Genomic DNA, 12,660 nt, shown 5'->3' with positions numbered 1-12,660 from the left:
AAAAAAAAAAAAAAAAGAAGTCAAACGGTTGCAGATCAGAGAAGTGCTGGTAATTTATTTCCTGGCTACACACTGGGCACCTTTGAGGTAGTGTTGTCTCAACAGTGTCCTAGATCTCTTCCCCCCCCCCTCCATCTCTTTGTACAGAAAATGAAGAAAGCTGCTGCAGGCTAGCRGTGCTACACTGCTGAGCTTGGCTGCCTCAAGCAGATCTATCAAGGGAAAAAGGGAACATCTCCAAATCAAGTGCAGAATATAAAAAGGCAAAACGCGAATTTCTGCCAAAAGAAGCAAACATGGCAGGAAAAGGAGAGGAAAGGGGAAAAAGAAAAAAAAAAAAAAGGAGGAAAAAGAAACCACCCACTCGACTGTGCCCTCCCTCCTGCCATCCCCACGCACCCCACTCCTCGCCCCCACTCTCCCTCTTTTCTTCCCCCCCCYGAAAGCAGAAAGCTGAACTGCCAACTCTTTCACATACTACCCACCAGATGAGGTGGGGCCTCTCTCCGGCAACCACTTAGCTCCAGAAATGATGTGAGGGTAGAAAAAGGCCACTCTGCTGGAAATTGTCACTCTTACACAAGCTGGCTCTATTCAGTCCCTGATCAAAGCACTGCCTTACAGAGAAAGTCGATTTGCACGCCCTGGGACAAAATAATCTAATTTACAAGCTCAGGCTATAGAACTTTCTTTAGGAAGGAAGGGGGGAAAAAAAAATACCAAGAAGAAAAACCACATAAACCACCCCCCTCCTTCCACCAGAAATATCATCTATGACTTCTTGCTGCTTAAGACAGCAGAAAGAGGAATTTTAGCATATTAATCTCAAGACAAGATAAGTTTATACTTGTCTGTGTAAACAGTTTATTCACTGCAGGAATCGAGAGGCTGCAAGTCAACTGAATTAGCAAGGCAGCGAGTTAATTTTCAAAGAGCAGGGCAGGTCCCCTCCAARCCAGGCACAGATCTGCTGCCAAGGTCCCTTTTGGGGGATCCTGCTGCCCCCAACTCTCCACAGCGATGCACACCATGCCAAGCCCTGCTCTGCACTGCAGCAGTGTCAGGGATGAGGCCAGAGCCACCAACACACCCAACAGGGACATCTCCACTTGGGATTTACCCAGCAGGATAAATCCAGAGCCCCTGAAAACTCCTGATCAGCGCCAGGTTTCCAGAAGGACCAAGATGGGGCTGGTCACAATCAGGTTTGCAGAGCAACGCTGGGAGCACATGGCTCCTGCCCAACACCACGCCAAGCCCTGCTCACCACTGCAGGGTGGTGGTCAGAGCCACCAACACACCCAACTGGGACATCTCCACTTGGGATTTACCCAGCAGGATAAATCCAGAGCCCCTGAAAACTCCAGGTTTCAGGAAGGACCAAGATGTGGCCGTGCACAAGGAGGTTTGAAGAGCAATGCTGGGAGCACGTGGCTCCTGCCCAACCCAGCAGCTCTCCTGTGGCATCACCCTGAGATGGGAACCTCTCCTGCCCTTCTCCCCTCCCTCCCCAGCCCCCCAGCCCCGTCCTGGACTCACCGGAAAATGAGGTAGAGACACTTGACCGTTGGCCTTGACGCTGCGGTGCATCTCCCGCTGGAGCTGCTTCTTGCTCCCAATCCTGTACGGGGGGATCCCATCTCTGCACAGAGAACACAGGCCACCGTCAGACAGGGCTGTCCCCACAMTTCTCCATCCCCTCTGGAGCCACCCAGGCAGCCACTGCCCCTGTCCCCAGAGGCACTGAGCCCTCTGGATGTCACCACAGCCGCCCATGTCACCAAAGGGGACAGATGTGCAGCAATTATGCAAAAGCTGAAGGCAATCCCACGTGGGCAGAAGTCCAAAGATGCCATCAGCTTCATTCCTAAGGCCCTTCCAACGCCAGGTTTCTGCTTCTGACCTTTAATTTTAGGTTTTTCCCCACCGAGTTACGCTCTCGAGGACCACAGAGTTCCAGCTCTGAATAGCCCACGGAGCACAGTGGCTACCAGGACCTGAGGATGGGTGGCTGCTCCCCATCTCCAGCCCTGTTTAGGATGCAGGATTTGCCCTGCCCCGAGGCTGGCCAGCACAGGACACCTCAAGGTGTCACCCCTGCTCAGGACACTGCTGCCCACAGCCACCCCAGCTCCTGCCAGGAGACACCAGGAGACACCAGACCAGGAGCTCCAGGATCTCCAGAGGGAACATCCCACTCCAGGCACCACAGGGCAWCTCCACCCGGCAAAAAATCACCCCACTGAGGATGAAAGGGCCCTGCACACACAGCGGGGCAAGCAGGAAGAGCATGCCTGCAGATCCTGAATGCCTAATTCCACCACTTCCCTCAGACTGCCAGGATAACCTTGATCTCCAGYGCTGGCCCTTTCATCCACCTGCCCCCACACCTGACTCATCTCCTGAGAGGAGAAAATAACTCCAGCCCCGGGAGGAGCAGACAGTGCTGGCCCCACACCGCTGCCAGCAGAGCCAGCGTGGCACCGTGTCCCTGAGTGTCCCCTCCCCTGGCTGTGACAATGGTGGCACACACTGAGATGCCCTCCCAGTGACACCACGTCCATCCCCTGGAGGAGGATGAGCAGATGCCACCACTCAAAGCTGGAGGCAGAGCTTTGTGAAGGTCTTGGCCAAAGTCTCAAGCTGCCATTAAGTTGCTTTAATGATCCAGATCAAGCTGCAAAGCCTGGAGTGAGGGATCAGAACAATCCCATCTTAATAAACCTGGACAGATCTTTGTAACAGAAATGAGCAGGCTGGAAGGCCCACGAGACAAGCAGCAGCCTCCTCCAGACACAGTTTTGGAGCACATGTGGCATGGAAAGCAAAGGAGAGACTGTCCCCATGTCCCCACGCACAGGACGGGGTTCCAGAAGATTCTGGAGGAGCAGCCCAGCCCAGAACAACCTGCACAGCCACTGGTGGCCACCAACCATGGCCACTGGTGGCCACCAAGCAGCTCTCCATCACTCCATGAAGCATTTCTGCTCCACAAACCTGTGGGGCAACAGCACTCAGGGCACACATGGGCCTCAGCTTTTGGGGAGAAAAGGGAGGAAAGGGGAAAAGCAAAGCCAAGATGGAACCCAGCCCAGCTGCACCTTCAGAGATGTGTTTGTGACCTGGGGCTTCTCTTCAGAGATGTGTTTGTGACCTGGGGCTTCTCCTGGGGGACACCCTGAGCGATGGGAATGCCCACTGGAACAGCATTGAAGGGCTGTGTGTGCACCACAAGGACACAGCCAGGGACAGCACCGAGTCCTGCAGCCCGCCTGCAGCTCTGAGAGATGCTGTCCCCAACCCCTGTGCTGTGTCCCCACCCCCTGTGCTGTGTCCCCAGCCCCTCTGCTGTGTCCCCAACTCCTCTGTGTCCCCAACCCCTCTGCTGTGTCCCCACCCCCTCTGCTGTGGCACACATCTCCAAAGGGACAGTCCTGGGACATGCCATGGGGCATCAGTGGGGACACACATGTTAAGGAGGAGCAAAAACATCAATGGGTTGTTTTTCCTCGCTTTTAGATCTGCTCTCATTCAGGTTGATACAAAAACTGCTCTTTTTCCCCCGAAATTCCTCTGCTGCAGCAGAGAGCCCCACATCAAACCTGCAGCTCCTGCTTACACAGCCCTGGCTCTGCAACTTGTAACGACATGCAGAATTTAAAAAAAAAAGGAATTAAAGAAACACCCCAGAGGTGTTTCTCTGGGATGGAAAGGCTGTGGAGCAGCTTGGGAAAACCAGCCTGGGGAATGGGAAAGGACTTGAGCAGCCACTTAGCTGAGCTCTGTCAAAACCCATTCCTAGAAAACGGGGAAAAAGGACAAGTGCAGGGCAAAGGGGTGACCAATGAGTGACCCCTGAGTGCAGGAGGGACAGATGGACAGAGCTGGAGCCAGATCTGGCCAGCAGGAGCTACAGGGGGCAGAGGGAGCCCTGATGCTTCAGCAGATCCCCCAACCAGGAGAAATTAGAAATGAGAGGACTGAACTCAGCCAGAGGCTCTGGGGCAGGCCAAGAGCCACCTCCAGCTCTCCAGCTGCCACCTCTCCCCACACTCCAACACTCACTCTCTTGGCTACCAAAACCTGCAGGGCCCAGGAGCTCCAGAGTCGAGGCACTAAACAGCAGAGTTTAATTATAAACATTTCAGCTAACCAGGCTGGGGCTAAGCCAATCTGTTTCTGGGGGAAACACTAGTTTGAAGTCTTCTACCCAGTCAGCTGCCATTTAAGCTGAGCCAATTATCTTAGCCTTTTGACTCAGATGTGCCTGACCTAACCTGAATGTAGTTTTACTGCTGCTTTGAAATATCAGACTCATGCGCATATGCATTCACTCCCATCTTCATTTGGCAACGGCTCTGAAACAAGCCTCTGATCTTGCCAACATCAAAAGCCTGGTTTGTAAGATAAGGTAATATTTGAAGTTTGCTCAGCAGCATTCCCCTGTGTCCAAAGTAAATCCATAAATAAGATATAAGCAAATAAAAAAAAAAAANCAGCATTGAAGGGCTGTGTGTGCACCACAAGGACACAGCCAGGGACAGCACCGAGTCCTGCAGCCCGCCTGCAGCTCTGAGAGATGCTGTCCCCAACCCCTGTGCTGTGTCCCCACCCCCTGTGCTGTGTCCCCAGCCCCTCTGCTGTGTCCCCAACTCCTCTGTGTCCCCAACCCCTCTGCTGTGTCCCCACCCCCTCTGCTGTGGCACACATCTCCAAAGGGACAGTCCTGGGACATGCCATGGGGCAGAGTGGGGACACACGTGTAAAGGAGGAGGAAAAACATCAATGGGTTGTTTTTCCTCGCTTTTAGATCTGCYCTCATTCAGGTTGATACAAAAACTGCTCTTTTTCCCCCGAAATTCCTCTGCTGCAGCAGAGAGCCCCACATCAAACCTGCAGCTCCTGCTTACACAGCCCTGGCTCTGCAACTTGTAACGACATGCAGAATTTAAAAAAAAAAGGAATTAAAGAAACACCCCAGAGGTGTTTCTCTGGGATGGAAAGGCTGTGGAGCAGCTTGGGAAAACCAGCCTGGGGAATGGGAAAGGACTTGAGCAGCCACTTAGCTGAGCTCTGTCAAAACCCATTCCTAGAAAACGGGGAAAAAGGACAAGTGCAGGGCAAAGGGGTGACCAATGAGTGACCCCTGAGTGCAGGAGGGACAGATGGACAGAGCTGGAGCCAGATCTGGCCAGCAGGAGCTACAGGGGGCAGAGGGAGCCCTGATGCTTCAGCAGATCCCCCAACCAGGAGAAATTAGAAATGAGAGGACTGAACTCAGCCAGAGGCTCTGGGGCAGGCCAAGAGCCACCTCCAGCTCTCCAGCTGCCACCTCTCCCCACACTCCAACACTCACTCTCTTGGCTACCAAAACCTGCAGGGCCCAGGAGCTCCAGAGTCGAGGCACTAAACAGCAGAGTTTAATTATAAACATTTCAGCTAACCAGGCTGGGGCTAAGCCAATCTGTTTCTGGGGGAAACACTAGTTTGAAGTCTTCTACCCAGTCAGCTGCCATTTAAGCTGAGCCAATTATCTTAGCCTTTTGACTCAGATGTGCCTGACCTAACCTGAATGTAGTTTTACTGCTGCTTTGAAATATCAGACTCATGCGCATATGCATTCACTCCCATCTTCATTTGGCAACGGCTCTGAAACAAGCCTCTGATCTTGCCAACATCAAAAGCCTGGTTTGTAAGATAAGGTAATATTTGAAGTTTGCTCAGCAGCATTCCCCTGTGTCCAAAGTAAATCCATAAATAAGATATAAGCAAATAAAAAAAAAAAAGAAAAAAAATCCCCTTTCCTCTCTGCCCCCCCCCCAACCCCCCACCAATCAAGAAATGGAAATAGAAATTTGCATGATGTTTTGTGGCTGTTACAGAATATATAGGGGCAGACTGATCCCTGGCTTCTGGAATAAAGTAAAAAAGGCAGATTACGCATTATTKGGAGATTTCTCCTAATCCCAGTGCAGTTCAGACTTAGATTTATCCAAAAATAAAAATCTCCAAACTCACTTTACTGCTATGTCTGACAGACTTTTCCAGAACAAGTTTTTCCTCTTCAGTTGATACCAACATGAGCCAAGAGAACTGATTTGCATTYGCACTGCTGGAGCAGAACAAGCTCAGATCCCCCTGTTCCAGGGGACCCAAAATCTGCCAGGCTGAGCACCTGGGCTCAACCAGGGCAGGGCTGAGCACCCCAAAACACCCCCAGCTCCCCGCAGAGCTGGTGCCAGGAGCACCTGCCAATCCCAACCGCCCCACAGGGACGCTGGCAGCAGCCCTGCTCCTCTGCAAAGGCAGCTCTGCACCAGGCTTAACTTTAAACCCAGCCTCCAGAAGTGCCAGATCACCTGTCCCAGCCCCAAAACTGCCCAGCACCCCAGTGCATCCCAGAGACCTAAAAACACCCAGCACCCTGGTGCACCCCGGCACCCCAAAACTGCCCAGCACCCCTGTGCATCTCAGAGCCCCAAAACTGCACAGGACCCTGGAATACCCCACAGCCCCAAAACTGACCAGCACCCCTGTGCATCCCACAGCCCCAAAATTGCTCAGCACTCCTGCGCATCTCAGAGCCCTAAAACTGCCCAGCACACCAGTGCACCCCACAGCCCCAAAACTGCCCAGCACCACGGTGCACACCAAAGCCCCAAAACCTCACAGCATCCCTGTCCACCCCAGAGCCCCAAAACTGCCCAGCACCCCAGAGCCCGCTCCCAGCCTCAAAACTGCCCAGTACCCCAGTGCATCCCAGAGCCCCAAAACTGCCCAGTAACCCTGTGCATCCCACAGCCCCTAAACTGCTCAGCACCCCGTGCATCCCAGAGCCTGCTCCCAGCCCCAAAACTGCCAAGTACCCCTGTGCATCCCACAATCCCAAAACTGCCCAGCACCCTGTGCATCTCAGAGCCCTAAAACCACCCAGTACCCTGGTGCACCCTGTAGCCCCAAAACTGCTCAGCACCCCAGTGCACCCCACAGCCCCAAAATTGTGCTGCATCCCGGAACCCCAGAACCTCCCAGCACCCTGGTGCACCCTGAAGCTCGCTCCCAGCTCCAAAACTGCCCAGCACCCCAGTGCACCCCATAGACCCAAAACTGCCCAGCACCCCAGTGCACCCCATAGACCCAAAACTGCCCAGCACCCTGATGCACCCTGCAGCTCACTCCCAGCCCCAAAACCGCTCAGCATCCCAGTGCACCCCAAAACCCCCCAGCATCCCTGTCCAGCCCAGATCCCGCTCCCAGCCCCAAGCCCGCAGCGTGGCCCCGGTGGGGACGGTCTGTGGCCCAGGGAATCCCTCTCCCYGCCGCCCCCCAGCCCGGAGCTGCGGGCAGTTTAATCAGCCAAGCTTCCCCAAACTCTCACAGCCTGCGCGGGCCATTGTCACGGCAGGAAAAAACAGGCAGCTCCTTTCAGGCGCTGCTTTATGGGGAGCTCCTATTCACTTGTTCAAGCAAATTTCAAAGCGGGCTGCTGCCCTCTCATCCCCGCTAAGCTCCCCTGGACTAACAATGGGCTGAAAGCGATTCAGTTAAGCCTTTCATCCACCATGCACTTTATTTCTCACTCAGTGCTCTCATCTGTATAAGGCCTACAATTGGCATTGCTGTGAAGAGAGGGTATAATCCTAGCCCTGTGAATCCCAAGTGACCCTACACTGGTCCAGAAATGACTAACCCAATGAATGCTCTGTTGACACATGATCACATACAACCAGAGCCAGTAAGAAGAAATAAAGAAGTCACCCTATGATTCAGCTCTTTTATTTAATGCCAATATTGTTCAATAAGGGAATCCGCTGGGACAACAAACTATTTTTTTTTTCTGTAGTATCAGTTCAAAACACACATGTGTGGGTTTTTTTTTAAAAAAAAAGAGCTTTTTGTTTATGCATCAAGGATTTTTGGTAAATCCTGTTTTCCGTTGTGCATCTTCACGCATGTTGACTCTAAAAACCCAGCATGAAAGGAGCACATGGGGACCACTGGACATGTCTGAGCACACAGGGACCACTGGACATGTGTGACACAGACACTGGAGAGGTTTCAGGATGAGAGACTGGGAATGCAGTGCTCTGCTCACAGGTGGGCTTTTCTAGAGCATTTACACACAAGCATTTACACGAAACACCAACAGCAACATCTGCCTTCTGCTCAGCTGAAGGAAATGATCCTTAGGAGCACCAAGTGAGCCTCACCATCCCCTCTACAGAAACAAAAGCACCATTTCTGTCCTGCTGGGGAAAGCAAACTTTGCTCTCCACTGCACACCCCTCAACAGCCAGGAGATGACAGATCCTGCAGTTCCTGGGCTCAGCCACAGAATCATCCCTTATCCTGCATGCTCCTGAAACTCCCAAACCTGATCCATGCAGCTCCATCCCAATGGCTCTTTGAAGACTGCCCCAGCCATTCTAGACAAGCAGCTATTTGCCCCTTCGGGTCACTGGCCCTATTAATGCACGTTCTGGCATTAATGACGAACRTTAATTACGGAAAGTACTTCCTACAGGAAGTAATCTCCTTCTCTTTGATGACTGATAACTGGTTAAGGAAGCCTGGCCTTAAGACAAAGRCTCAGGGAGATTCATCTGCTCCTGGGCTTAGTCAGGCAGCCCCACGAGCCAGGGCAGGACGTGTTTGCTCAGCTGCAGAATGGCAAGAGAGGGGTTCCTGAATTCATTATTTCCCTCTGATACCTGCAGCGGTGATGCAAGGGGATCACAGCCCGGCTGGGCACACACCAGGATGATGCCCCATCACTCCCCAAACCCCACAGATTGGCAAGTGTCCCCTCCCAGAAGGTGGCCACCTCCTCAGCAGGTACTCACACGCTGCTGTCGGTCATGGACATGGAGTCGTCGGTCAGGGCATCGCTGGAGATCTCGCTGTCGTTGGCGCTGGTGGCCGGGGCGAAGACATAGCCCGAGTTCACGTGGTATGGGTTAACGGGGTCGCTCCTCTTGAAGGACCTGGGCACAGCACAAATCCAGTTAGGAGCTGGGCTCCAGGCAGCACCATCCTTCACTGATCAGCCTCTTCAGAATCAACCAACCATCCAGACCTCAGCCAGGACACTGCCCACTGCCTAAACACACCCTGCGCCCAACTGCAAAAATGTCACTTCTAGCATCCTCTAAATAACTCTGGATAATCCCACAGGAAGCRCCTCTGCATCCTTTGATACCCCCAAAAACTCAGTCCTTAAGGTTTGGGGCTGTGCTGCTCTGGTCAGCAGGAGTTTTGCTGTTGGCCCCAGGAAATGACAAGAAATTCAGCGCTCAAGTGCCACTGAAAGCCATGAGGAACCAGCTAACAATGTTCAATTCTGCTCTGAAGACAAGGGAGAAGATCCCTTTGRAAACACAAGKTAYTGAYTGGYATCTGTRTTWAAAATAAATAAAATAAACAGAACTGCCTGGAACTACAGGRGCAGGACCCCCATGTGTCAGAGGGCTGAGATTTGCTGTCCCAAAGATGGTGACACCTTCCTGGCATTATAAAAACACACAACAAAACATCCCAGATTTTAGGAGAACCTCCTGCTTGTGCTTTATTGGCAGAAAGTGAGTGAGGAGGAGGAGGAGGATGGATGGGGATGTGAGGAGTGGGTTCCTGACAGGCAGTGGGTTAATGACACCAACACYTTTGGCTTCCCCTGCAGATGCAAAACACAAAATTCAGGGCTGAGCACTCAGGAGCAGTCCTGTGACAAACTCAAAGCAGTGACACAGCCAGGTCACCAGGGCAGGGTCACTGCATCCCCCTGCCCACTGCCTCCACCCTGCAGCCTCCCAGCCAGAATCAATACACACATCCTGGCAGGTGATAAGGGGATTATGCAGGGAGCTTGGAAAGCTGCATGTTAAGGTGCACATTTTGTTCCTCTTCCAGGGYGAGATGGGGTTGTTAAGCTTCTGCYTTTGTATATCAAAGCAAAAGGCCTTGTCATCTGATAAGGACTGCTCATTTTAATAATTAGGGCCACTCACCCAGGACTTGGGGGCCTAAGGAATGTGCCAGCAGGCTCGGCAGGTTTTTTTTTTTTTTTAATGGGTTTTCCATCTCCCTGCCCCCCTGGGGCTGGAGGGACCAGCTGGGTTGAGGTGACAGCAATGTCCCCTCACTGCCCCGCTCTCAGTCTCCATTCCCATCCCTCAGCACCAAAGCCAGGAACCTCAAAAAGTTTTTAGAAAGTAAGAGAAAGGGGGGAAAAAAAAAACAACAGAGAAAAGGAGGGGGAAGGCTGGTGGGGAAGATGGGCCTCTCTGGTATGAGCGGCGCGGGGCTGGCTGCAGGCAGGTATTCCACCCAGCCGGGGCTGCATTCCTTTCCAAGGAGGCCAAGGCATTTCTGATGGGGAGATCAAGATGTTAAAAAATACATATCTGGGAAGGAGAAGAAGAAGGGGAGAAAAAAAAATGAGATAGTGAGGAATACCACAGGAAAGAAGTTAAATCTTCAAAGATAAATTAATTCCACATGTGGGTGAAAGCAAAGTTATCCCACTGCTGCTACAAGGAAGTTCCTCTAAAAACCATGGAGTCTTCTGCTCTGGATCAGGGGGATGTCCAGTCCCAGAGACCCTTCTTAGGGCCTTGGTGGGTTTTTGGGTCAATGTGTAAGGGCTGCAGCTCCTCTCACTATTTGATTTGAGACCATCTCAGGTGCTGAAAGTGCATTTGAGGAGCTCAGGATGCTCCGGGAGGCTCAGGGGTGCAGGATGGTCCAGCACAGGAGCAGCACCTGGCTGGGAGGTGCCTGTCACCCTGGTCACAGCCAGCAGGGCTGGTGTGTGCTGTTCTCACAGAGGATTCCTGCAGAGGCTGAGGTGCTGTGGATGTGGCACAGGGAGAGGAGGTGTGTCCAAAGRTATCACCAGAGAAAGTGGCCACAACAAACTCATCCTCCCAGCAGCACCGGGCTGCAGCATCATCACCCACCCAACACAAACTGCACAAAACTTAAAACCATAACCCTAAACACAAACTGCACAAAACCTAACTGCACAAAACCTAACCATAACCCCTAAAGCTGACACATTTCAAAGTCCTCCTCCCTGCTCCACATCCAGCACCACCCCACAGAAATCCCCCCGACCATCCTTTCCAAAAACCAGCAGGCTCTGCTAAGCTATTCTTAATGTTTTTGGGCTTTTTTTTTTTTTCTCCCTTTTTTAATTTGACCACCTTACTCCAGTAATTGCACCCAGATGCACCGAGCTGCCTGCGAGGGTTTTGCATTCCAGGGAGAGCGGTGGTCTCCTGCCACAGATGCTGCACACAGCAGCACAGCCCAGCTCCAAACTCAATATGCAAAGTGTTTTCAGCTGTCAGGTAGCAGTTGCTCTGGAGCTTCAAGGAGAATGTCTGATGTTTCTCAGCCTATTCTTATCTTGATACGATGACACACAGCATGTAACTCTCTCTCTCTCCCTGCTATGTTGGGCAATGGTTGTATCAGAGGTATTATAATGCCATGAAAATTTCAGGGGGGCTCTCCTGGTTGGATCCMCTCTTAGGAGGGTGCAATTTCAGAGCGTGGGGTTGTTTTTTTTTTTCTTATTCTCAGATCGTTTTTAGAAATAAAAATGCTCAGGAAGGTCAAACCGCAGAAAAACTACAAGGAGCAGTTKGAGGCAGCATTGAATCTCATTAAGTAGTTTCTTGGGACAAACATCATTGGGCAACCAGGGGTTTAAAAACACTTAAAAAAAGGCAAAAAAACCCACACATGCACAAACCTGGGGAAAAAAGAAGTATATATTTTAACACAACTATGTTAATCACAGCTTCCATGCTCTAATTGTAGAACACTGCTCGGAGCATAGCTTTACAATGGCATCATTTACTTTGATAATTGAAGCCAAACTTGGTTCCAATAACTTCACACACAAGGAGCTGCACCGGCGGGTCCTTTCAAAGGCCAGGAAGCACCAGGAGCCGGCAGAAAGCCATCTGCAARCCCAACCCTCGCCCAGCAAAGCCAGTCCCACCACTGGCAGAGCCTAATGGGAGGCAGATGAGCACACCTTGGGCTGAGCAGAGCCCCGTTACCCCCGCGGCACAGCAAAGGAAGGGGAGCTCTGTGTACGCAGAGCCGTGCGTGATAAATTTAGCAGAGTGTATAAATAATGGCTGGAATTCCTGCAGCATGGGGCCAGGTCCATGCAGCGGCGTGGGGAGGCCACTTTTAACCACACCACACAGCCCACAGGGGAGGGCATCGCCTGCCAGGACAAGAGGGAGGTCCTGCTTTTAAAATATTCCCCGGATCAGGGCTCCAAATATCCAGCCAGCCGTTTGCCAGGTGCAAACTCTGTGTTTTCACCCCACTTCTCCTGTTCCTGTCCATCACCGGCGCTGGGGCCAAACCAAGGCTTTCTGGTTCCTGTGGCCCCATGACTCTGTGGCCTGGGATGTCCAGGTGGGCTCCCAAACACAGGGCTGGCCCAGGATCACTCCTGGGATCACTCCTGGGATCACTCCTGGGATCGATCCCGCTGCCAGGGCTGGGGTAATCCCACCAAAACCCACCAGAGCCTGCACAGCCAGAGTGCACTGAGCAGAAATTCCTCAATTCCAACACACACACACATGAGGGAGGTGTGGTTTGGCCACTCACCAGGAAAAGACTTTGTGCGAGCTT

General features: G+C 52.3%; 1 protein-coding gene across 3 annotated transcripts in view; it reads right to left on the bottom strand.

Moving 5' to 3' along the window:
- Nucleotides 1-12,660, bottom strand: part of AXIN2 (axin 2) — a 26,132-nt gene that overhangs the window by 9,793 nt on the left and 3,679 nt on the right. For all 3 annotated transcript variants that reach the window (XR_008966589.1, XM_057385834.1, XM_057385835.1), the window contains exons 2-3: nt 8,844-8,984; nt 1,540-1,642 (exon numbers count right to left, since the gene is read on the bottom strand). Coding sequence is in view for 2 of the 3 variants with exons in the window: in XM_057385834.1 (XP_057241817.1) it covers nt 1,540-1,642; nt 8,844-8,984 (244 nt within the window). In the remaining variant the exon portion in view is untranslated. The remainder of the gene's footprint in view (nt 1-1,539; nt 1,643-8,843; nt 8,985-12,660) is intronic.

The sequence above is a fragment of the Malurus melanocephalus genome, unplaced genomic scaffold (genome assembly GCF_030028575.1).
Source record: "Malurus melanocephalus ecotype Western Australia unplaced genomic scaffold, MMel_1.1 scaffold_877, whole genome shotgun sequence".
Taxonomy (NCBI): Eukaryota; Metazoa; Chordata; class Aves; order Passeriformes; family Maluridae; genus Malurus; species Malurus melanocephalus.
Note: the sequence above shows the minus strand (reverse complement) of the source record. Positions and strands in the feature narration are given on the sequence as shown.